Genomic DNA, 27,217 nt, shown 5'->3' with positions numbered 1-27,217 from the left:
TTATTATCTCCTTATTACCTCCACATTTCCACTTTCTTTTTCACTTTCACCTTTACCTTTATCTCTTTATCTACCTTTTTGTTTTTGACCTCCTCTCCTCACTACCAGTCCTGCTCCTGAATCTTTCTGCTCCTCTTTCCCCCTTTGTCGCTTTCCCCTTTGCCTTTCTCTAGTTCCAGCCCAGTCTATTATAACTCCTTTTTTTCATTATCACCCTCCATTCTCGTTCTTCTATAACCCCTGATGTCATCCCCCTTTTCTCCCACTTCTCTAGTTTCCCCTCCCCATTCATCCTTTTCCTGACTTCCTTTGACGTTTGAAGGAGAGTGGGGATCCACTCAGCTGACAAAGGGAGAGGCGATGACGTCACAGCAGACATGATACACCAGCATCTGCTCTAGTCTAAAAATACGCACCACAGGGCACACATAGTCAGTCTGCAGCTGCACTCAGCATTTGTTTCCACCTCCACGCTCTACTGAGATGGCCCAGCTTTTACACAACTGGGGCTTGTGGGCATGCTGGGTTACATGCTGCTGGCCCACAACTGAGCACCCCTGATGTGTTTAGATATTAAGGTTTAAAGACTCTAGGTGGATAAGGGTGTAGGGATGTTTGCTTGTATATGAACACAAAGGAAGGTTTGCATAGTTATTAGATTCTTCATCAGTCATTTACTGTATGAATTAATTTAAACTTTTTTGGAAATTCTCCTGTCAAATTGTTCAATGTCCTCATTTTAACTGCCATTAATTAAAATAATAACTAATACGTGGGATATATTGATGCCTTGACATTAAGATAAACTGTTCAAGGTAAACTACTACGTACTGTACATAATTTATACGTACATCATTTTATTCATACATAATTTAAAACAAACGTATTTGAGACCCTGGGAATTAGAACAGGCTGGTACTCCATTGGTACTCTCATGTTTGCAAAGTTGATAATTTGATGATAAAAAGGACAAATTAACATTAAAAACTTTAAATAACCACAGGTCACATTTATCTAATTATTTTGAGCAAAATTAGAACTAGAGTACAAATAATCTACAGTGTAAAACCGGAACCTTTAGAGCTGTTTACTTCCATACTCTTTTAGAATTACAACATTGTCTTCAATGTCAAGTTGCAGCAACACATGCTCTGCCCCCAGCTATCACAGTTTTTGTGCAAGGTACTGTACCTGCAACTCCTCTGGTCCCCCAAAGTGGAGGGTTGTGTGAGTGCTCAATAGCTCCCTGGTGCTGAGTGGGTGTTTGTGTGTAACCCTCGCTGACCCTGCATTTACTCCCTGAGGCCACCACTGAAAATAAGAATGTGTTCTTTGTGAACTTGCTTGGCTGAATAATTAATCTTTTTTTTTTTAATCCGCACTGCTTTTATGCTCATATGCATAAGCTTCTTCAACAATACCCTTTCTGTCCTTTTCTTCTGCTCTGTAATCTAGGCTCTATCTGCTACTTTTATGATAATCAGTGAATATCATTACACTGTGGTTTTGATATTTAAAGCATTTTAAATATTTACATGAAATGTTTTTTCCTGGTGTGATGTAATATTTCTGCACACATCTGAGAAATGTCCTATTAAAGCAATGTATTTCTCTTTCTTTTCTGTGTCCTCTTTGTGCTTGATTGTTTCTGGTGTTGGCATGTAACTAGGGAAGTGGAGCAGGGCGGTCTGTCGGACTTGGAGATCATCTCCCAGCCAGTGGAGGATGAGAACCAGTACTTGGCTCCTCCAGTGCAGCTGGTGAGTTTTGGCTACAGAGATCTGCCCCTCGCAGCTCTGGACCTCTCGCTGGCTGGCTCGCAGCTCCTCTCCAATGCAGACGAAGATGAAAACAGGGAAGGGTGAGTGAGGCTACTGTTGTATAGTGAGTATTGTTCTGTGATAGATACATTTTGTTTGTTTGTTTTTAATACATATTTTTAGCCTATGTGGCAAGTGTGAGTGACAGACGTGATTGTTTATTGGTTTCAAACTGCTTTTTGGGTGAAATCATATCTTGACAATGATTTGCTTCCGTGAAGAGTTTGGCAACAGAAAGGTGTAAGTGATTAACTAGTTGTATTTTTTTTCCAAACAAAACTAAACATATCACTCTTTTGACATGCCCGATTGCACATTACTTTCTGCATTTATCATCCCTATGCCCTGAGGTTATCATGTAGCCTATATGCCAAACTGACCAGATTAGATTTTTAAACCTTGGCTTATAGCACGCCTTCTCTAAAAATGATTAAGATGATCAAGAGGGCGAGGCAAAAGATCTTGGACTCCCAAATTTGAACCCCTGGCCCGATACTTGTGCAAGATACACTTACAAAATGTTACAGGTTTGTAAAGTAGTTGAGATGAAAAAGAAAGGCTGAATTCAAAGTTGGGTCCTGTCCGAGCGAGGACGTTGGAATAACTTGCCTTTGTTTGTATGCTTTAAAATAAAACTCTTCTACGGTTTAACAACCCACATCCAAGTTTCACTCCCAGGGCGTCAAATACTGCTGTGTAGGTATTTTTTGACACACTGTAGAGACATTGTAGTCACAAACTCAGAATCGCAAGTGTAACGAGTGATGTGGTATTACTCTTAGGTCTGCGTTCTGGCATGAATCTTCAAAAACCTTAGAAAAGGCGAAATGGAAATGATTTTAAAATGCATAATTCATGCAGCGTCATTTGATCCAAAATAACTTATTAGATACATATCTTTTCGTGTGTGGATTTTGCGTGAAACTGGAGTACATTTGTCAAGGATTGTTCGTAAAGAAAAAGTACTGCATGAAGTGAAAGAAGAATTCAAAGTAAGAAAATCTCGCCAAAACAAATTAGTATTCAGAGCTGTTCACCTCCGCCCTGAGGTGAATACATTCGCCAAAACATCAGACTCAAGAGCCAGTGACAGCAGTGGTACGCCACTCATTCTTATTGGTCCTATCTAAACATACAGCTCTACTATGAAGTGTCCTGGAGACCTGATTGGTGTAAAGCAAACTTTACTGACCTTCCCGCTGTCAGCAGTATGATATTATATAATGTAAAGCAAACGTCTGTGCTGAAAACATACTGAAAAGCACATCAGATTGAGATTATTTATATGACGTTTACACCACTACCAGTATTCTGTATGGATTCACCACTGTGGATTCATGAGCAAATAGCAAGCGTGGGAGAGCTGTGATTTCCAGGAGAGACTTCCCTTCATCTTGCCATGTACATTTTGTGACCTCAGCTGTAATAAGCCTGAATTCAATTACAATAATATAAGACATTTCCTGAGCTTTACCCATACTAGGGTCTAAAAGTTAGCACATATCAGTCTCTGGTGCTTTGATTTAGATTATTCCTTTTTAAAATCAGTGCCCTCATTTCACTGTAAATGCAATTGTTTGCAGTACTGCTCTATTTCCATTTAGCTCTATGACTGCACTCTAAGAAAACTAAAACATTTTACAAATGCTCCTTGTTGCAAATGTTAAGTAACTTACAACTTCTTAGTCAACCTTTTGCTTAACATATCATCGTAGTTGCTGTTTTTGTTATTTCTGTAAACAGCATAGGGGTGTGGAATCTGTAGGCAACTATTCGGGAAGCAGAAGCAGTCTGTTTGTAGTCCAAATAATATTGACCAATCACATTTCAGCAGGCTTTAGTTCCATGCAAGTAAACAGTCCGTGTGGAGAGCAAATGAGGCTTAATGCATAGGCCTAAATGCAATCATGGATCCCAACGGCTATTGTCTGATGACAATTTAGCGTTTTGTTTCATTTATCTGCATATGTGTGCAGATATCTGTTTATAGAGACGCCGTCTCTCAACTCCAACTCAATTCTTGTGTCTCAAGTTGCTAATCGGGATGTAAACAATGACTGCCCTTTGGTAGAAGTCTTGGCCCGCTTTCTATACTGAAATATTAGCCATTCCCCCAGAGGAGAAATTGTTGTCAGACAGATAGCTAATGGGTTTCAAACCAAAAAGCTCTCTCTCTCTCTCTCTCTCTCTCTCTCTCTCTCTCTCTCTCTCTCTCTCTCTCTCTCTCTCTCTCTCTCTCTCTCTCTCTCTGTCTCTCTCTCTCTCTCTCTCTCTCTCTCTCTCTCTCTCTCTCTCTCTCTTTTCTCTTTCTCACACACTCGTCCCTCATCACACATGCTTAAATGCCATCGTATGCATGATTATCATCCATCATTTATTAAGTCTCCCTCCCTGAGTCCTTGACTTGATATCCCAGTCGCTCAGTGTTGCGTCCGTTTATCATTAAGTGACAACCTCTTGGTTGTCCAGCGTCCATAAGTTAACCAAGATCAATTCATCATTTCAGACTAAATGTCCCCCCTCCTCCCCCCAGCCTGCTCACAACAGGGGCCTTTATTGTAAGTGGCAGGAGGAGATAACATCACACTCTTAATTTCATGTAAGTAGTTTGTACTATCTAACTGTAAGTGCTGTCACATTCAATTATTGTATTGGGTCTCACATGGGTAATCTAAAGCAGGCTGTTAAAGGTTGTACTTTAACATTATTTTGATTTAGTACTGTTTATGAAGTCATCCATAACTTACAAATTGCAACAGACTGTTCCTGATTGATTTGTAAGTGTTTTTTATGATTTGTGTGTAACCATTGTTTTTACGATTTATACTTTTATTTTTCCTCTTGCTGGGAATTCTGTTTGGAAAATTTTGGATGAATTATACAGATAGAAAAAAGAAAATACTCTAATGACTTTTTAGTCAAAGGCTTGTTAAACTTCTGACCTGCTGATCGTGGACGTAGTCCTTGTTTTTTTCGCTTTAATGCGACTGTAGGAAATGATGGTATGGCATATGGATATGAGGTCACATCACAGCTGTCCTTTTGATTAGTCACAACATTAACAGACTATTTCCCCCCTGTGAAAAACCATACTCATTGTCCAGTCTTTCCATTCTGTCCAGCAACTCTGACTCAAACCTGGCTCTTAGCACACGCTCTCAATAGGATTCACATAAACACCATAAGCTGTAGTACAGGTTCCAACCTGCACACGCCAAACCCATACACAACCTCATCCAAGTACTCCGTTTGACACCAAATCAGGTCTCACTCCATTGCTTCCCTTCAGTTAGCCAATCATGGCAGAAACAGATGGATTTCACAGACGCATCGTCAACAGTAGGCGGTGCCGACACTCACACTGTGCTTGTATCACCGCCAGTACAACCCTCATGTGTCCTATTTCATATCAGGGTCAGTGATAGCATGTATTTCCATAATGCATAATGGATAGACCTGTGTTTACTGTGACTGTCCTCGCTCGCTTGGGCTGGTGTTGTTAGGAAACATACAGTGATGAATTATGCATTTCCTATTGTACCTTAACTTGTGAAATACCTGTAAGGCTGCTCAAAAGGGATCAACACTTTTTTAAATTTGATCCAGTATTGAGTGAGAGCCCTGAAGCTGTAGACCGGTCTGCAGTTGAACATGGCAACAACTTTAAATGAACATCCACTGAAAGTGCTTGTTTTTGTTACTGACAGACTCAGATTGTAATGATTACTGGATTATGGAAAGATGGAGTAGTTGATGTTCTCTTGCCAGGCTTTTGTGTCTACTGATGCAGGTCAACACAGAAACTTTAGTTATTAACCTACCTCCGCTCTGTCTACAGCTCTCCTCTCTTGAAACAGCATTTTTCTTCAGGAAAATTTGCTTTTGTTAGACCTGATGGTCTGCAAGGTGCAGGTATCCGGAGTGTTATTATTTGTTTGTAGCACAAATAGCCACAACTTCAGCCTGTCTGTATCCAAAGGAAATGTTAGTGAAATGAAATCTGCGCAAAGTGTAGCTTCACATTTTGTTGGCAAAATTCGATGTTCATGAACACGACCCATTGTTTTTATTAAAAATATTTTAGATAACACAAAGCTATGCCCTCTTTCTCACACTCAAGTTCCACACCGCTGTCTTCTGGCAACAAGTCACCTTGCAAGATTTCAGAATGAGACTCACCATCTTTCCAGAATACAGTTAGACACTTATAATAACAGTCAGAGCCTGTCAGTGGTAAAAACAAGCACTTTTACTGGACTTACATTGATGGTGCGCACTTGCCCCATTTGATCAAACTGTAATACAAATTTAGTTGGCCAATAACTGGGTCACGGGCCTGCTGTTGATGAGCAATCACAAAACGAGACTACCAATATGTTCAAATGAGCTTGGGTCCAGGGGCAAGAGACTAAAGTTCTTCCTTCTGGTCCTGAGGTTGAAAAAAACATTAAGAACCCCTGCTGTAAGAAGCTCCAACAACACATTTACCAGTCACTGCGGTGAAGGTTATTTTACCAGTGAGCCCAATTTACTCAAACTGTGCTTAGTGCGATGGGGTCACTATTTCATATTCAAGTCATTAGTGCAAAATGTCTGCCTGTAAAAATGCTGCCAGTGGGAGTTGTAAAAGTCATCATTCTTTCATTTAGCTTTAATGAAATTCCATTTAAATCCATCAGGCATGAGCTCCAGTAATGTGTGCGTTACATCACCACTATACCTTAAACGCTATACTAATCCCTCACATTAATCACCATGCCTCTTACTTTGTGATAATAGAGATGAAATATCAGGAACCCCGGCTCTTTATCAGTCTCGCATCACATCAGGTGTTTTTGCTAACCTGTGAGATTTTTAGGCAGAATACAGTGAAGTAGTGAGAATCAGCACTGAAAGAGGAACACGTGTGAAGAAAAGAGGCCTCCTCTGACATTAAGGCCACGTCATTAGAATCGGTGAGATGTAGCGAGAGAGCGTCCCACTGAATGTGTCAGTCAGCCTTTCCGCCCCCCAGGACCTAATTCTATTTTATTCTGTGGATTTCAGCACTGCTGGGCTTTCGGTGATTACGCCTGTGCCTCCCGTCTCCTCATTAACCGTATCGATCTACCTCTCAAACAGACAGCGGCCCTTAGTCTCCTTAAATGACATTCATGAACGCCGCGCCGTGCACCATCATCATGTTTCTACGACAGTCTACTGTGGCAGTGGGCGGGTTTCTTAAGTCAGCGCTTTGACATCAGGTACCTATGAGTTGACTTAGTTGGGTCATAACATTATGTATGTTTGCTTTTAGAATGCAGATAGAAAAAGCTGTGAGTGCATCTAGCAGAGAGACCGATTGCTAAGCTCACCTTTAGGGAAATGGGGCGGAGGAAATGAACCTTTTTTTATTGGCGCGTGGAATGATAAAGTGAAATTGAGAGAAGGTAAGACAGCAGCAGTGGGACAGCAATCCACAAAAAATCTAAATGAAAATGTGTGTGGGAGAGGAGTCTGTTAGCTGCTCGACTGACTCTACCTGGGAAAGTGGATCGCCCAACATCCCCCCACCCGACCCCCCATTAACTGGCTCATTGGCTTCTCGAGATAGTGAAGGAGCGTCATAAAGAAAGCTGTGCATGGGAAATGTTTAGGCATGCTCTGTGGTGATGTTTGTCACAACCACAGGCGGAGGGGTTTCATCAACATGGTGACGCCTCATTGGGTGAGGGGTGGAAGAGCAGTTCGGTAATACCTTGCTGTCAGCAAAACTTTTCTCATCTACTCATTCCAGAAGAAACGTGGGAGTAAATCGATAATATGCAAACTAAACTGATATATCTTCTGTTGTTGTGTGTTAAAAGTTTTACATCAAACGTAATGTACCAGCTTATGGTATATTTCAAAGTTATTGGACCAATCAGTTTCGTTGACGAGTCCCTGAAATTGAAAATGCAGGGTGGAAATAAATAATACCTGCATTTACATGTTGGGAGCAAGAGACGATTGGCAGGGCTGTATTTTCCCTCATAGGTTTACAGATTAGATGCTGAACGAACACAGCTTTGTGTCATTATGGTTTGCCTATACTGTATGGTTGTGGCGTGTTTCATAGCAGGAAGCAAGCAGAGGGGATTAATCAAGAGAAAAGGCTCCTGTGTCAAACTGCCACCGTGTGATGAAGCACCTACTGTCAGCCATGTTTGCATATCATAGCCTGTAGCATTGTGAAGGTGGAGCTGACCTTACTACTATCTCTGCTATAGTCCGCTGCCCTCACTTCACATGATGGCAAAGCGGTCACTTATGCACAACCCCTCCTCTCTCTCTCTCTCTCTCTCTCTCTCTCTCTCTCTCTCTCTCTCTCTCACACGCATATTTGTGCATGCATGAACAGAAACGAGATAGAGAGAGAGAGAGAGAGAGAGGAGAGAGAGGGGAATGCCAGGCCTGCAAAGCTTTCTCACTGCACTACATAGTGGTTGTTAATCTAATCCTCTGTAATCATGGTTCACTTCCTATTCCAGTTTATACTGCGCTGTCACGTCTCATTAGGAACAATAGCATTCATACATTGATGCTTCTGCACATTTAAGAAAGACTTCCTTCTCTCTCTTTCACCACCTTTCTACATATTTCTGTATTCCTCTGGATTTTTCTCCTGCATCTCACTTCTTAGTTTCTTACTCTTTTCTTTTTCATACTCACTGTCTCATCTTTTCCCATCTTTTTCCGGCCCTCGATTTCACACAAGTATGCCTTCCCATGCTGAATACCAATCTGCACTGTAACTAAACTAAATGACAAGCTGTTTTCTGTACTCTTGTCAGCACATCACACTGACCAAAAACTACCAGAGGTACCTTCATGGGCCTTCATGAGCCTCTTGGTTCACAGACCTGTGGTGAGGGGGAAGGAAGGCGGACAGGTTGAAGATTTCCAGCAACCATTTACTGTATTGTTGCCTAACACAGTGCTCCTATGAGGAGAGACGTGGGCGACATTGTGGGAGGTGGTTTTTCTAGCTAGCATCAGGGGGCAGTTGCAGTGTTAGCAGTTTTGGCGTCATGGTAAGTGGAGTGTAGTTATTAATAGAGTTGGGCCCATCCATCTTCCTGTCTAGGAAAAATGCTGGGAGGACCAAGGTGGCGTGGGCTTGTGTTCAGCACTTTCATGACCGCCCACTCTCCTCCTAGTCATCAAGCTGCTTTTGTTTGTTTGCTTGCTCACTTTTTTTTTTTTTAAGGTTGAAGGGTTCTTTGGGTGCATTTCAGCTTGTATCTGAGTAGGTTGCTGCTGGTGTGTGACTTTGTCAGGAAAAAAACTCTGGGTCTAACAAAAAAATGTCAGCGATAGAGATTTGAAGGGAATGGGCCTCATCTGCCATTAAACTGAAATACATCTTAAAATGAATGGATATTAAAGTGCACATATTGTAAGTAGACTTAAATACACTTCTAATGTCTATATTTCCACAATAAGTTTACTTGCAATTTTGTATACTAAACTATTAAGTACACAGTTACATACACATTACAAGACACTGTACTACAATAAAGTACACTTTTTATAACTACACTGAAATATCACTTTAAGTCAGGGGTGCCCAAGCCTGCTCCTGGAGGGCCACTGCCCTGCATGTTTTAGGTTTCTCCCTGCTCTAACAAACCTGATTCTAACGATTTTCAAACCTCTGACAAGCTTCAGCTGCTTGATAACGAGCACATCATTAAACTCAGGTGTGTAAGAACAGAGAGTAACCTAAAACATGCAGCGCAGTGGCCCTCGAGGAGCAGGTTTGGGCACCAGTACTTTAAGTATTGCACAATTTGTATATGTAATTTTGAAGTTGAACTTCATGACATCTATTTTGAAGTACACTTTTAAAAAGTACATGTTAAATATTCTTTCGATTAAGCAGAATGAGCATACTTGTAATAACTTTTGTGAACTTAAATAGAATTTCTAATACACTAAAATAAACTACTTTTTTACCTGGGCATAAACTGTCACCGAATAATGTGACAATGACAGGACACTTTGCAAAACTCTGCTTAACCTTAACTCTGCTTACAGCACAAACAACACATAATAAAATGTAGCCCATGAACTAAACTCTAAGCTAGAGACAATATCATATAAAATACCAATTTTCAGTAAGGCACCAACACTCCACAAGCTGCCACAATGCCTGCTCAGTGGCTAAAAATATCTTTCTGCCAACCCGGTATGATACACACCTAAAAAGGTATAGAAAAGGTCAGGGTGTAGAGTATTATGCTGACAATGTGATAAGGGTAAAGGGGAACTACCTGGATTTTTTTAATGTCTGAGGAGAAGCGATAACACCTGGATTAATGCCTGCAGTGTAGAAATATCTTAAGATTCAAGTTTCCATACTGGCTGAGCAGACCACCCCCAACCCTCCCCCACTGGTGTAAGTGCACACCTGAGCAGTGGAATGATGTCACCTCCCATCCCAGTGATGGGTGTGTGGCTGCCAGACGCAAAGGCAGAAGCATATGTTGCTGATACGGCTGTTCCAAATGTGCAAGGAGTCCAGGGTTGGGTACCAACACCAGATGGTTCATCTAAATCTGTAGTGAACAAGGGGGAGGAAAAAACAAACACTATGCCACCCACCAGCTTTAGGCCAAGGGTCCAAATGTTCCATTTTGGAAATAACTACTGGACCATTTGCAAGTTTCCGAAAGTGGTAAAAGATGCAAAATAAACATGGCCCTTTGCATATAATCGCAACCATTTTGTGACGGACATGGCTCTGCGTTTTGCCACATTATTAAAGGGACATTTACTTTTAACACTCTCTCAATAAACAAAACCAAAAGATATTTGTGAAACCATTAATGTCAGGCTATTACTTCATTTTTATTTGAGATGTTTCAATAAATACCATTTTACTCTTTCCTATACCGATTACGATTCCTGAACTTGCCTTCAGAGTAGCTTATCGATTCAATAGCAGTCCTTTAAGAATACATACATATTTTGCAAATCATCACATTTTGTTTCTGTTAACATTTTACATGGCATCCCAACTGTCTTGGAAATGGGGTTGAACTTTAAAATAATTGTTTTTTCCGGGGCAAAATCACAGGTATCCGATCAGTGCAAACACATACTTTGTTAGATGAGGGGAATAAAAGTTAAATGTTGAAGTCTTGCTTTTTGAAATAATGCATTCTCTGAAGGCTCTCACCTGGTCCAGCCAATTTGGCCTGATTTAATTAGAGAGCACAGGAAGTTGTCTGAGACAGCGACCAGGGAGTCACCGCCCCCCCTGTTATCTCCCAGGCTTCCTAATTCCTCTGCCACAGGGATGGCTGCTGACCCTTATAGTGGAAGCTAAATGTTCATCATTTGTCAATGTTTTCTGTCTGTCTTGAGGACAAATGGACATGGATAAACTTTTTTTTTAGTTAGAGATTCTCCAAATGTTGATAAAGGCTGAAATAGCGCTTTTATCTCCGGATTTTGAAATTATGTGTTTTAATGATGTAATTTATGCTTCCAGCCCACAACTCTTCTTACTATAAGTACACCAATAGTTTAGCAGCCCATTAGACCTAAAATTAAAACACTACATTATGATTGTTTAATTGAGTTAAGTTCCGCCATCATTAACTGCTATGTACATAAGCTATTAGCCATTATGTACAATATTTAGACAAATATCTGGTATTTGAATGCCCAAATCCACAAGCAATTATGCAGTTTAATACACTAGTAGCACATATATCTATGTTTACATTTGTCCATCATGCCATTAGCTGTACACATTTTTCTGTCTTTGCTGTCCACAGGCTGCACAACTGAAGTGATGGTTATATAATAATGGTCACAAAGAAATACACAGCCCATGTGAAGCCCAGTTAACCCCTGTCCTCACACACCTAAATCACTTTCGGACAGGAGGAATAGACTGGTGGCAGAGTGGTTGATATTTACAATATTCTGATAGAGCTGCAAGAAGATCTGTTTTTCTGTACCTCTGTGTTAAAAGATAATTATTCTGATCAAGAACATTAATTCTAACTTCTTATTCTACAGTAACAAACTTTTTGGTGTGATCTAGTTTGACTTAAAGATGGGGTTTAAACAAATAACAAAAATAATAATAAACCAAAGACACTGTTGACACCTAGTTGTTATACAGCCCAAGCTAATTTATCTACGTTCACATTTGAATGTGTTGTTATGAAAGCACCAAGCATAGTCTCATTAATCTTTCTCGTCAGTTAAGTCCAAAAAATACTGATTTGTTTTGTTTTCTGCATCTTAAATTATCTCAACGATGGTTTTTCTTTCAAAAGTCACTTCAACTAAAATCTGTCAACTAACTGCATTCTGCTGGTCTAGGCTGCCTCTGATTGGCTGCACACATATGGGTTTACATGCTCAGAATACGCATGGCACATGCAGGCACACACACACACACACACACACACACACACACACACACACACACACACACACACACACACACACACACACACACACACACACACTGCCCTTCCTGTCCCCTTGTAACACACAAATGAGTCTTTCCCTAGCGTTCCCACAGGACTGGGAATGAAAAGCTCAACACCAGTTGCCCTTGTTTATTGTGTTGTGCACGCTCACGGTAAACTTAAACCTCCAGCTGCAGGTTCAATATAATCTAAATCATGTCTTTTTTTGTTGTATGCAACATCATTTCTTTCAGTATCCTATTTAAGCTATTATAGCAAGAGGTAGTTTGATTGGCTTTCTACCAAGATGGCTGATCAGGTTCCAGCGGGATTGAATTGATATAGAAATGTGCTTTCCATTACATTTCCAGTACATTTCCAGTTTAATGTTTGGAGTGCCTATATGTAAATTATACTTTACACATACATTCTTACCAGGATTTTGATCAGATTATAAAAAGAAGCTGCAATCAAACTTTAAATTACTTACCATATGCTAACATTTTTTGTATTTTACCAATACTGCAGTATCGGGCTGTTACCATAGACTATATAAAAAAAATTGACGTAGCCTCTCCGCCAAGGTGCGTTCTCTCAACTTGATCCAATCGTACTTGCCCATGGTAGTCACCATCTTGTCAGACTTTTACTCCGCCTCATTTCCTCTGACCAAAAAAGGCCATTGATGTGACGGTGGGGGGAGGGAGATACATCCATCTGGCTGACGTATACCTCCGAGGCAAAGTGAGGGCCACTAATAAAAACTAGCCTGGTACAAAAAATTCACCCCCCTCAGTGTTGTCATGGAGATATGACCTAAACATACAGACTAGAATGATTCTGTATCAGGCCTTAAATAAGTTTGATTATGTTGTGAAAACAGCCTGTTTAACATGGGGGTCAATGAGAAATTGCTTTATTATGAAACCTGCCACTAGTTGCCACTTGGCAAACTGCAATTTTTGGCACGTCCTTATTGGATCAACGAGGAAGTCGCTGTGGTGGGGGCTTGGTTGTTACTGAGTGAAACTAAGAAGCTGTTTTGTAACTGCCACACATAAATGAACGACATGCTTGATAACGGTTGATGCATAAGGTAAATACTACATAGTAATAATTCACTTGTCACATTTCTTTTTAGCTTTTGCCAGAGTGAAAGTTAAAAAAAAAAAGCTCCTCTATCTGAGCAGAAGTCAGTACCTCAGAGATTTAAATCTTCACTCCGGGGTCAGTCATTTGTTCCTTTGTTTTTTGTTTTTTTTTTCCACTGAAAGTGCTGCAGGAATTTTGGGACTTGCCTCTTCACTGCTGATGTCTTACGATCAGTGGTGCACAGGCGTTGGTGATGGGGAACCTTTCAAATGTAAAATTAATTACCTGCAGTCAGACAGCATCAGGGAAACTCAGAATTAATTTTACGCTTAGTTGGTACTCCCCCTTTTCCACGCTTGCTTTAGCATAATGCATTGTGTATGTATGTGCTTGTGAGTGTATGTGCATCAGTTGCTGAAACGTGGAGCCTGCTGGAGACACATTTGTTTCTAGGGGAGGACAGAATGCTGTCTGCCTGGTGTATGCTTTGTCAGGTGAGACTGAATTTACCATCAGCACTCTGTGGTTTTGCCTGAAAGGACACTCATAATCTTCCCTTCAGAAAGAAAAGGGTCTTTTTGCAGCGGCACCTTCTCTTCTCTTTCCTTTAGCACTTCCTTTTGAGTCATTTCCTGAACTCTAGTGGTCAAAAATCACCCAATGCAGCTTTAAACGTGTTAATGCTAACTGTTTACTTTAGGATTGTGTTGGTTGATCAACTGGAATGCCATAGAATCTTGTATACACATTCATGGTTCCCAGAGGATAAAGAATACTGACTTTAGAGAACCCGCAAAACTGACAACATTCTCATCAGCTTTGTCTTTAGTGCTAATGATCATGCTCACAGAGCTGCTAATGTGGCTGTAGACTCTTGTTTAACTAAACTAAACTAAACAATGGAGTGCTGCAGGAATGTTTTGCACTTCTGGTCCCCTCCTAGTTCGGATTGGGTTTATTGGTTAGATGCCTGAAATAAGGTCTGCGGTTAACACAAGAACAGATTTTTGGTCTTATGACATAAAATACGTCAGTAAATACCGCAATTGTGAATTTAAAAAAAGTGGTTGCTAACAAGTAGCTAAGTGAGACAAACGTCATCATACCCTACAAGCAAAATCAGTTGGAAGCTAGTGGTTGGTGTAGTTTGTTTGCATATAAAGTAAGCTATTTGCTGATTATATTTACCCTTAAAAAATCAAAGCGGTGATCATTTGCGAATATTATCTTGCTGAACAAAACATATAGGTATCAAAAACTGTTGTTAGTCACAGATCTTAATTTCTATACATCATCCCTGCAGCACTCCAATAAGCGCTGAATTTAGATAACTTAAATACAATGCAGTATCTTGTTTTATCTCTCTCACTTTCTCTCTGAGTATGGGTGTAAATGAGTTCCATCCACTGGGGTCACACTTTTTGCACAGCAACACAACATAAAAAGTGTTGAGACGATTCCACGTTCACATCTGCACCTCTCATCCCGGGAATAGTTGTCATCGCCAGTTTCAAAGCAACCCAGGTGATTAGCCAAAAATAGAGTCAAAGAAAAAAAAAACTCACGAGTTGTGAGTGAAAAATATTTTAAGGAATTATATATGTTTCCTGTACAGGGTGCTTTCTCCCATTGTTTGGATTTAAAATATTATACAATATATATACATTTGGCTGTTACAGTTAACCCATAAATATTTTAACTTGAAGAATGAATTAGGAATAAAGGATCTGCGTTTAAATCCAATGGTCGGCTGGGGTTTGTCTGTGCGAAGCTTACATGTTTTCAGTGGCTGTGTGGGTGCCCTCTGGGTGCTTTAGTGGACCCTATCAGTCTTGAAGAGGGCAAACAAGTAATTCATAAGAGATAGGAACTTCAATTATTAAAACCTTTTAAAATGAGTTTTAAAATTTGACAAATCTAGTATGGAGATTTCATCTTAAACAGGCATAAATTCACCAACATACCAAACAAAACTACTCATCCTAATGTTATATCAAGAAACTGCACAGTGCTCCAATTTTCTTGAAGTTGCTTGTAGAATGTAGAAAAACTGTGATGAGATGTAGAAATAGTTAAATAAAAAATATAAAAACTTAGAATTGGACTATGCACACTGTTTGAGTGAACTGACTTATTCGGTATTGCTGTCTATTGGACTAAGGATGAATGAATGTTGAAGCAATATAACCACCTCCACTGTGGTGGAGTACTTTATCTGATGAGACCATCAGGTGCTGTGAGTCTGACAGTCCTAGTGTTTGGTGACTCACTCAACATGCTGGTATCGATTACTTTCCCTGATTTAATCTCCCGCCCTCTGTTTCCCTGTCCAGCTCCACTCAATCTCACCAGCAGTGGGAAACAGTGACAGCTATATCAACCTGCTCAACACAAACTGTTGTAAAGAAAGAAAGAGTGGACAGAAAAAAAGAGAATGGAGCAGCGATAAAGATATGGAAAGAGAGAGAATGGAGAAAAAAACAGTTGGGCTCTGTGTTCGTGTTCATTTTGACCAAAATGACAATAGCAAAATTACTGTTTAAAAAATAAAACAAAACTTAAAATTAGATTGTGAAAAATGAAACCAAAGTGAGTTTGAAAGGTAGAAGTTTGAGAGGTGACCTTGTCCACTGTGCATGCGTGTCTACTAGTGACTTGGGCCAGGTGGTTCTGTCAGGCCGTCAGGGCTGAGCGGGTCAGAGAAACAACATTTGCTTCTGTTCTGTTGCTTTAATAAGACTCATTAATATACTGCATGTGTCACCAGCAGTGTCTGACTGCGTCCCCTCTGGGCTGGGCTAGATTTGGAAAGACATGAAGTAAGGACACACACATTCACTGAGTTTAGCCTATTTGTCTAACGCATCAAACTGAGTCTTCACACTGCCTGTGAACTCACATCCCTTATTCATCTGTGCGTTCAAGCATGTGCGATGCTTTTGCTTGTGAAGTGCAGTTACCCTGTGAAGAGGAAAGTTATCAAGGCAGGGCAGAGTGTAACACATAGGTTTATTGCCTTGTTGACTCATTAAAATATCCTCAGGTGATGAATTTGATCTTCGCCAGGAGGTGAAAAAAAAAAGCAAAAGACTAGAGACTATCTTTCGATGGGATAACACCGGCAGCGATACCAAATCGGGGCAAGGGACATAAAGTAGGGGGGCTAATGGCCCCTTCCCTTCTTCCTACCAGTGTACGTCCTGCCTCCTTGTTCGGACCACACCCATCTTTAAACTTAACTTTCATTTTGATCTTAACAACACACCTGTAAAGTCTTGTGATGCTTCTTGCACGGTTGTGACTTTATTGCAGTGATAAAATCTGTCCACAGACAAATCTACAGACAAACATATTATTAAGACCTGGTAAAATACTGAAAGTTGCCTCTGTGGTAGTTCCCGCTGCAGTAGCTTTTTCCAGGACCACATTTTGCAATGACGACACACTCGAGCAAACACACACACAGACTCACAAGATGAAAACAATACCAGCATGGCTGTCGCAGCTGGTAATCATATATGCACACATATGCACTGGACTATACAGTATATATTGGCTGGGAGCAATAATGGCCTGCCATCTTGTCTTTTCCATGAGGTAACCAGGCAACCAGCTGGGGTGCGATCTGATCGCCTAGTACTTCCCTGTGAAGTGGATTGCACAAGGTATTCGGCTATGTTAATAAGATTCAAAATTGTTCATGTGTTGTAAACACACAGAAGAAGTGTTAGTTTGTGTTAGTTACATTGCAGGCTGTTCCGAATGGAGAAATGTTGTCGAGGGAGGTTACCTTGAACAGGGAGTAGGTACTACTACTTATGTACACTGTGGAATGGATCGCAGTTCAAGAAGTCACTGGTTCCAGACAAAAAATAAAGGGTGCTTCAAGAGGACTTTGACTCAAGACCCCAATGTACCTGAACATCAGGTTTTTGCTTTGGGGGTATATAGAGGGAAATAGTAAACTGATTCCAAAAGTTGATTTTTTTTCCTGAATGGTGTTTATTGTGATTGGCTGCACTATGACATGAATCCTAGAGCCATTAAAGCCTGAGGAGACCGTACCCTTACAAAGTTTGTGAAAAGAGCATTACACATTTAACGCTTCATTTTAGTTTATTGTTCTGGTATTTTTTTCTTATTTTTTGCTTCCCTGCAGCAGTTGACTGAAGCATGAAATCTTCTGACAAGATGCACTTTGATGGTCTATCTAATCATATGGTGGACGTTTGCTTAACCATAACCTCTGGAAATGGCAGTTGTTTGAACCAGTGAAATGTTAGGATGACTGAAATGCACAGATTTTCTTCTTCAGCTTTTTTTCTCTCTCCAAACGACCTACTATTCTCACAGTGTTGAATATTCCATTTATTACATATAATCATATAATCACATCTGATGATATTAAATGAGACTTTGCTGTGTGCTGTTAGGAGGAGCCACAAATCCATAAAGGTGAGAGAAGGTTATTACTTGAGGTTGACTGGTGCAAATCCCAAGCGTCCACAGTCTCATGGAGGACGTGGGTGGAGAGGATGAATGAGTAACTCTCCTCACCTTCAATACTGTAAAGGTGGCTTTCAGCAAGGCACCAAATTCCAACTGCTCTGGTGGACAAGTCAGTGAATATTTGAATGGAAAGGGATCATTCACAGTTTAAATGAAGAAACAATACTTTATATTTCTTGTTTAATGGTTCCATGAACAAAAACTTAAATGCTTTAAGTCTCCCAGTGAAGAAATCATGTCTTCAGTTTATTACATACTCAAATATGAAGTGCTCTGACATTGTTGCCTACAATGGTTATTTTTATCCATTTCTCATTGCCAGATTTTATTTGGTTTAATAATAGAATCGCCTTAATTTTCACAACTGCATCTCACCAATTCATTTGTTTTAGGTGGCGTACAAATGCCTCAGGAGGAATCAGGGATGTGATTTAGCAGCTTGCGTTTGCTTGATTTGTAGTTCCTATATATTCAGGAACATATGCTGTAGGGTGTGGCTGGCATGCATGAGAAATTAACAGCTGCAGATGAATTGATGAAATTAATATTGAGAATATATGTGACTGGACACTTAATAGTTCATTTTAGTAAAAGGATTGTAGTTGTGTGCTCAGTTGGTCATGGCAGGCTACAGACACAAAGACCTTCTGAGCCTACATGCACTAGTTTACACGTTGCTTTTTCTTCTTTTCTTGGATAATAATACACTGTATTAACATATACAGTTTTAAAACATATGTATACATAGAATGGAATGTAAGCTGGCTCTCAAGATGGCATGATACCTGGCATCCACAGAGTCTCGCCAAGACTCTGGTGGAGCAGATTCTGCACCATCTGGAGCCCGCACATTTGTGCCACTCCACCCAAAGCCAAGAAGATGATTGCTATCAGCATGATTATGCCTTTATTAGATTAGCTGTGCATTGTTTACAGGCTTGTGGCTCTGCTCATGCCAGCCTTAAACGAATACTTTCCTCTGAAAAACAAATGGGAGGGTGGAGTGATCAACTCAACAGCAGCTGAACACATTTCCCTCATTGCTGCTAATTATGTTACTCTAGGTGATCTACCGCAGTTTATTTCTAAGTGATATCCTTTCCTCAGAAATGTTTGTTTCTAGGGTCAAAAACAGGAAAGAAATTCAAATTTGACTGTTGACATGTTGTTTAAGTTGTCTGAAAATTCAACTCTCATTGATCAAATTGAGAGCCACGTGACACACCTCTTCCACTGATTGAACAGAAGTTGTGTCAGAAATGGGAAGGTGAAACCCCCCAGGGAATAGTTTTGTTCAGCGACTTGGCCTGTATTCATGAGCTTATACTGAGAGCCAGCTGAGAAATTCTCCTCCACATTTCATCCTGAGTACAGACATGACATGATCTGATGTAGAAGGAAGTTCATATATTTAATCACAGTCCTGCTCTAAATGAATTGGTTTTGGTTTGTACTACAGTAGTTACACAGTAAACATGAAGTAATACATGAAGTATTTATGGATCCATTTCTTTGATTCCAGTATTATTTGAGTTATTGATTGATTTGTACATAAAAACTCCCCTCAAAGATACAATGCACCTTCATCCCACAGTATAAAGTGAGAATATGATGTGGTTTAATAGGCTATAACTGGTATTAGAACAGATACAATATCCAGAATCCTCTGTAATGAGTGCAGCACAATCAGTTTCAAAGCCACAGTGAAAATGGAGCCATTTTGCCACCGTTGCAGCACATATTAGTACCACGCCAAGGAATGAAGACATGATCAGAGGAGAGAACTCCTCTGCCAACGTCTGTCTCCTCCATGCCAGTGCATGGGGAGAAAGGAAAGGTAGTGGGCAGAGCCAACTTTCCACTCCAGCTGGACAGCTGGTGAGAGGCATTGTTTCTCTCATCTCCTACTGTCAGCCCTTGTAGTAGCTGCATGACTAGCCACTATTTCAAAATAGTATTCAGTCATCTTGCCAGACACTTTATTGGCCTAAATTCTGGATTCTTACTGTACATGGCAAAATAGAGGTTAAAAATGTTCAACAACCATTTATTTTCTCTGGAGCATGTTAAAGACAGACATGAGATTGCTAGCAACTGTGTTTTTTCTACCATCGGGTTCATGTTAATTTGATTTAAATATCTTTTTTATGTGTCACACTTTCACTTGTGTCTCAGGCCAGTGATTTCTCTGAATGTGAAATCCTTCCCTCGAAGCAGCATCCTCTACAGTGACTCCCTTCATTGCCTTGTAAAAAGGAGTCCATCAATATTCCAGTCACACCTACGGCTGCTGGTCCAGTCACTAGTTCACAGAGCTTCACTGTCCCTTTCTCTGTCAATGCTGTCTCTGACCACACTTCCTTACCCTTTTGCTCCGGCCATCAGGACCAAACTTTGCTTGGATTAAACAGGCATCACCTTTCATAAGTGTAAACTACCACCCTCTGTTGGCCATGTCAGGGAGTCCAGATATCAAGATTAAGCCACTGAGATATGGTTAAGCATTGTACTCAAAGTGGGAATCAATGCAAGCATATATGCATCCACTCATGTCAGATTAAACATGCTATTCTGGAATATTATTTATTATTCACCCTGTTTATAGTTTGTTTATAGGCAATACGTTGCCTTCAAATGATTCAATGTGTGGCTATGAAAGTTAAATTATTATTTTAATCAGGGCTATTAGCCCTACTTTTATGAAATATAGTACATTTTTATTGTGTTTATTATGTAGTCTAGAAATGCAATGGAATAAGCCATATTGATACAAATCTACTTAGTATTAAAAATCCTACTTCATTCTTTGTGTTTACTCTTTTAAGGTCCAACTGGCTGAAGCCCTGCTGCGGTCGTCGAGTGGCCCTGTGGCAGGTCTGTTTGCTCAGCGCTGGGTTCAACTGTATCCTGGTGGCCTGCGTCATCCTGGTGGTGCTTTTCCTCTCTTTGGAGCTGCTCATAGACACCAAACTCCTACAATGTAAATAGTGTGCATGGAGGCTTATTCATTTCTCCTATTTGAACCTTTATTTCTATCAAGGGGGAGGTTTGCTGAGCATGCATAGGCTATTTTTCTCCAGTAATACGCTATGTGACGTTCATGAAGCACCTGGGAAAACATCCAGTGCAACACACAGGAGCAGCTCCACTGGAGCAGTGGACAGTTTAGTGTCCTTGAGCATTTAACTCCACTGGTGCGGTTCCTGCACTGTTACCTACCTGTCGACAGGGTCAGATTAAGTTAAGAGTGTTTGTTTTTTTTAATTTAAAATGTGTATTCTCATTCTTATTCTTAATAGTCCTAGAATTCTATAAATTCTGTTGACCCTTGGTTTAGAGGTTATACCTTATTATGGTCTACATAAGGAGATGTACTGTAAGGAAGGGCACATCACAGTAAAAAGGTCCTGGCTTTTATATAATATTGTGTTTTTTACATTCATACTATACTTACTGGTTACTTTCCAGAGTCAGATTTTTTGAAGGATGTAGGTCTACAATATTGGCGGTTATTGTCTTCACTCCCAGGACATATTCCTTCTATCTGTCCCTAAAGTCTATACTGAACTGGGGAAAGGGCATTTAACTTTTTTGCTCCCTCTGATTGGAACCAGTTTAAAAAATTTAAATCTTTGGAGCTGGTCTCATTGGATACATTTAAAATGATGCTAAAATACTTGGAAGCCATCACATCTGGCTCCAGACGTTTTGAATCTTGTATTATGTTATAATATCTCAAATCTGACTGTTGTTTCTTTCTTGTTACTTGTTTTAATTGTTATGTGTTTGTGTTATGTCTGAGACTGTGTAACTTGTGCTGCTGCCTGACATGACCAGGACATTCTTGAAAAAAAGATTTTAAATCTTTTTCCTGGTTAAATAAAGGTTAAATAAACAGTAACACACTGTATACTTTAACAATGAGAAACTCTATTATTCTATGTGAGTGTGACTTTGAATTAAGTCCCTCATCATATTTCATTACAGTACATACCGTAGGGTCATTTACAAAGATTCATGTCTGAAGTTGTAAGTGTTGTAGAAATCATCATAAGAATCAAGTGATATATTCATTAAACATCCATATACAGTATATGCCTTTAGTGTCCATTCTTTCCATCACTGCTGTGTGTATTCTTGCCAGTCACAGGGGAGCTGGTGGTGCTGGATGGTAAGTGGTTGTGATGGAGAGTGATGGAGGAAAGTGATAATGAACCAAGACTCTTGTCAATGGCAGCAGGCACACGTCCCCATCGATTACTGGCCAGCATCCAGCTCTGATGATACCTGAGTCTCGCTGCGTTGACTGCAGGACTTTAGTCACTTCAGATCTATTGCAATCCAGTGCATTGTCTGCTGACACTCCTGAGAGACAAACAGTGTAGTGGGCAATAAGGCAGGAGTGAGTGCTTAGTGGCGTAGGACATGGGTAGATCTATAAGAGTTGGTACTGTGGATTCATGGATGGACCCTGAGATATGGGAAAAAATAGAAATTCTGCTGGACAGGAGCAGTGGTAGGTGGGGTGTGGGTTAAAGTTAAAAATGAATACAGGCAGGAAGCGTTTTCTTTTCAAATCAGAATATAAAGAATTATATTTGGTCTGAATGTCAGGAAACTGTTTTTTTGAAAGATACAAGCTAAGGTACCCAAAGGAATTTTTCTTTTTCATTCATTTATAAACTTAAATGAATTTGCTCACCTCATAGATATAAGAACACGTTGTTTTCTTGTATTGTCTCTTGCATGGTCCTCTTTAGAAGTTTGCAAGTTAACGTTTGTCCATATTTGTCCATGTTTCTTCTCTCAACAGTTTCCAATGCTTTTCAATTTGCAAGCATTATCCACTGGATCAGCCTTATCATCCTGTCACTCTTCTTTTCAGAGGTAAGACATAGACGTATATTATTCTCATACAGTTCTCATTCTGTTATTTTCCTACCTTTCTGCTTTTGATCTCCTGCATGATCTTAAATGGTTGCAGGAGTTCTTCATGAGCACGAAACCCCTGATATTTGAACTAAGAAATCACATTTCTTTTTAATTCATAACTAAATTGAACAAAACTAAACTTTCTTTAACTGTAGATTGTATCCTGTCTATAGCAATACAAACCAGGTACAGGCCTGAGGGAACTAGGAACTAGAGTACGTGTTTGCCAATTAATTTCCTTTATCCTCTTGTCAGGATTCAGCTTCGGCTTCAGAAATGCTATCTTGAGGCTGGATGGCCAGTGAAATGTCTTTTGTGTAAACCATAATTGTAATTAGTCTTAATAAAATTTGAGCCATTGTTCGCTATAATAATGTCTTATCATCACTTGAGAATTGTGAAAAACAAAATGGAAAGGGGAGAATTTGGCCCACAGGCCTCCACTCCAGTGCAAACCAATTACCCTGACAGCCTCAGCCCCAATGCCCTGGACCAAACATTAATTACCAGTGAGCCAGCAGGAGCAATAATTAAAGCTGAGCTTAATGAGCAGTGGGGATGGGGTTACAGTGATACAATCCATCCAAACACCTCGCTCACTGATATCAGAGAAGAAGAGTCATCTGGGAATGGTGTAAGATAGATGTAGCATATCACCAGCCAGACCGTCTGCACCAATCAGACAACAGGATTCAAACGTGTGGGCGGAGTCACTACATTTCTCATTTGACACCAGCGCTGTTGTCCAACATGCGCTCCGGATGATGGATTAGCAACACCAGTCGTACATGACACCCTGTGCTAATTGGAGTGTAAATCAATGGCCCAGCTCAACTACCTACAGCATTGCAGAGCATAGTGTAGAAGTTGATAGGTGATTGGATTACAAGTGCTGTGTTATTCTTTTGTGTGTAATAGGTCTAGATCAAGGATCAGGTTTGTAGGAAAAGGTAAATCAATGATCTTCTGTATGTGTGTACATATTTTACACTAATCAAATAGTCATATTTTGGACTTAGGGTGATATATATGGGGCAACTGTGGCTCAGTAGCTGGTTGTCCACCTATTGCAGAGTCGGCAGTTCAGTCTTCCTGTCCACATGTCGAAGTGTCCTTAGGCAAGACTCTGAACCCCAAAATTGCACCGGAGGGTTGGCCAACAACTTGCATAGTAGCTTGCGATTTCCATGTGTGAGTGTGTTTGTGAATGGGTCAATTAGAGGCTAAATTGTAAGGCACTTTGGATAAAAGTGCTATATAAACCCAGTCCACTTACCATTTACAAATATTATTCTAGTGTAGTTCTTCTTCTTCTATTCGAAAAAGAAAACTGTACTGCACAGGTCTCTTCTCAGTTTCTAGTCTGTTCACACATCTTGACAATGGGTGCTGGATGTGATGAAAACTCAAAAGACTAAGAATATCACAAGAGCCTTTTAGATGTATCTGCATACTCCCTCAGCTATCTATTTTAATGCTTTCTTTTATCTCTCTCTCTGTCTGTCTTAGACTGTCTTCAGAATTGTAGTGCTCGGGATCTGGGACTACATAGAGAACAAAGTTGAGGTTAGTGCTAGTGTTGTCTTGATGATCAGTTTTTCATTTCTGTCAGTGTATTTTTGATTTGGCCACCTGTTACAATACTTTATATATTTATTTATCTTATTTCCCCCCCAAGAGTCTACACTTAATAGCAGTAAAAATAGTTCAACATAACACATGTGTACGACCTCTCAGGTGTTTGATGGTGCTGTCATCGTACTGTCTCTGGCCCCCATGGTGGCCTCCACGGTGGCCAACGGGCCCAGCAGCCCCTGGGATGCCATCAGCCTCATCATCACTCTACGCATCTGGAGGGTCAAGAGGATCATTGATGGTGAGGCAGAACTTGTGTCCATCAAAGCTGTCTTATCAAGAGGCCTGAATGTGAGACCGATTAATTTCATGGAGCAACTCCAGGAAATACCCAATCTTTCTTAACTCTAAAGGATAACACAGATGCATAAAAATCAGCCTTGAAAGAGCCCATTCTCTCCATGATTATACAAATAATTTACTATTCAGAGCAATGTAGCTATTGATCATCCCTCAAAGTAAATTGCTGCCACTCTGCTTCTCTAACTTGTATTGATTGTAAGGGGATGGTTAAGTAGATTCAGAGAGGCCATAATGAATATAGTAGTTGTTCTCCCCTACGCTAATGCAAGCCGGTTCGATATCTGTTCAGAGGTCACCCTCACCACGGGCCTCTCACTGCATACAGGATCAGCTGCACACAAACCACACAACTCTGTATGCCATTTGTTCATGTCCAGTGAGACAGTGGATGAGTAAAGGGCTGTTTCCCCCTGATAATTCCACTCAAAGCAATAGTTTGCAGTTTTAGGAAATACCCTGATTTGCTTTCTGAAGAAGTTAAATGAGGCAGTTAGCTTAGCTATGTAGGTACAAACACTGGAAACAGTGTGAAACAACTAGCCTAGCTCTGTGTAAAGCTCACAAATTAACACATTGATTGCAAAGAATTGATTAAATATACAGATAATTGTTCTTTTCAATTATCAATCATTATGATTGACAGCTTCTTTCAATTATTAATCACTACTGTGATTATTGTCGGCACTCTGTGATCTGATATTCAGAACAACATCCCTCCCTGTCGTGTGATATTGCTTATTATCTTGCGTGTTTAATCCATCAGAACAAAGTATAAAAACAAGGGAGGTTGTGCTACGCTCATTGTGCTAACCTTAGCTAACTGGTGGTTTGCTGTAGCCTAATGTATATATTGATCTTCTCATCTAACTCTGCCAGAAAGGGAATAAGTGTGCTTCCTGAAAAATAAAACAATTTCTTTGAATCTGTACTTAATAGTTACCTGTCATTCTGTGGTGCTCAGTAGGTGATTTTATTCATTTTTAACAGAGGAGATGGAATTCGATAGAGCCAAGACAAGACTGACAGAAGGGCAGGGGAAAAGTTGCCCTTTTAATAGCTGTATGCTACTTCAGCACAACGGACAACACCATAGATTCACCAATACACAGTAAGGTTAGGCTACTGATATTTCAGAGCCATGGCCGGGGCCATACATTCTAAGTTGCACAAACCTCAGTCAGATAAAGGATCAGATTCAGGCAGACTAGACTAACATATTCAACTAAACAACCCCACTGACCTTGCACTCTCTCTGCTAGGGGAGGGGATGGCAGATTGACAAAGGGAATGCATTTTGGTAATTTTGCTAACAAGGTGGATGGCATTTTCCCTTCTCCTCATCCCCCCCTTTAATCACCTACTCGTTGTAATTATTCAGCCTCAATGAGGTATAGCCACATTACAAACAGATGGTTCTTTTACTGTCTTAATAGAAAAAAAAACTGTGTTTTTTATTAATTTAGAATTATTTTTATACATCATAAGCCCCTAAATAGACATTTCTGTCTTGGGTGATTTCAGGATCTGAATCATATATTAGTATATTATTGTAATGAATCATATATATTGAAAAAAAGGGACATGCTTAATCATTCAGAAATCAATACAATACAGCTTTCAACATCATTGATTTACTCTGGTAAAGCATTTTCAGCAGGAGCATGTTTCCTGCTTCTTAAAATGCAGCTGCGGTGTTGGTTTCCAGGGAATGAACTTGTGATTTTCCCGCCGTGCACCTCGACCTGTTGGATTTGATATTTGTGAGTGATTGGGTTTCCTTGTTAGGCAGTCAGCAACATACCTCTGAGGAAAAAAATCACACTCAAACCAATAAATGAACAGCTGAGGTACCGGCTTGGTTATCGTAGGAGAGGGATTGAGTCTCTCGCAGAATTAGCTTGACGTATGAAGTGGCGACGTTTGCGCCAGTCCGATGAGAGTGGAAATAACAGAGGAGGGAACTGCAGCAGAATGTGTAAGGACTAGAAAGCTGAACTTATTTGAAGAGTGATATGTCAGGTGGGACATAGCAAACTCCCAAACATGTAGAAAATAGATGTAGATAGATAATAGATGTTAAAAAATACTAAAGTGTTAAATGTCGTCCTTTCCATCTTCAAATTCATATGAAGACAATGAAACTAATTATTGTGATAGTTGTTATAATGGCTTTAAATAGATCCATTTCAACAAAGTCACCAAATTCCATAATAATAAATAGTGAATGGCGATGAGGCAATATACAAAATACTGACAGAAACAGATACATGCAAAGTCCTGCATCACTCTCACTGTAAATGCAAGGAAATGGGTTTTGTGGGTTGGTGCATAATGTCACACAGCAGTAAAACACTTGACCCCAGGTGAGAGGAGGGAACGGATCGGGGCCTTGTGTTAGTTCCTAAGTCATGGACTCAACTACATGGTTATGCATGTTCAACCAGCAGTTGTCAGTAATGCGGCATATTGATA

At 40.1% G+C, this 27,217-nt stretch overlaps 1 protein-coding gene across 1 annotated transcript in view; it reads left to right on the top strand.

Moving 5' to 3' along the window:
- LOC310951590 (transmembrane protein 266-like) overlaps positions 1–27,217 on the top strand; it is a gene marked incomplete at both ends in the record, with an annotated part of 35,266 nt that overhangs the window by 151 nt on the left and 7,898 nt on the right. Inside the window, 5 exons of the mRNA XM_083919892.1 lie at positions 1,670–1,861; positions 20,701–20,855; positions 22,689–22,762; positions 24,317–24,373; positions 24,545–24,683. Of these exons, the coding sequence (XP_083776018.1) occupies positions 1,670–1,861; positions 20,701–20,855; positions 22,689–22,762; positions 24,317–24,373; positions 24,545–24,683 (617 nt within the window). The remainder of the gene's footprint in view (positions 1–1,669; positions 1,862–20,700; positions 20,856–22,688; positions 22,763–24,316; positions 24,374–24,544; positions 24,684–27,217) is intronic.

This window comes from Echiichthys vipera (genome assembly GCF_963691815.1).
Source record: "Echiichthys vipera genome assembly, chromosome: 1".
NCBI classification, from domain to species: Eukaryota; Metazoa; Chordata; class Actinopteri; order Perciformes; family Trachinidae; genus Echiichthys; species Echiichthys vipera.
Note: the sequence above shows the minus strand (reverse complement) of the source record. Positions and strands in the feature narration are given on the sequence as shown.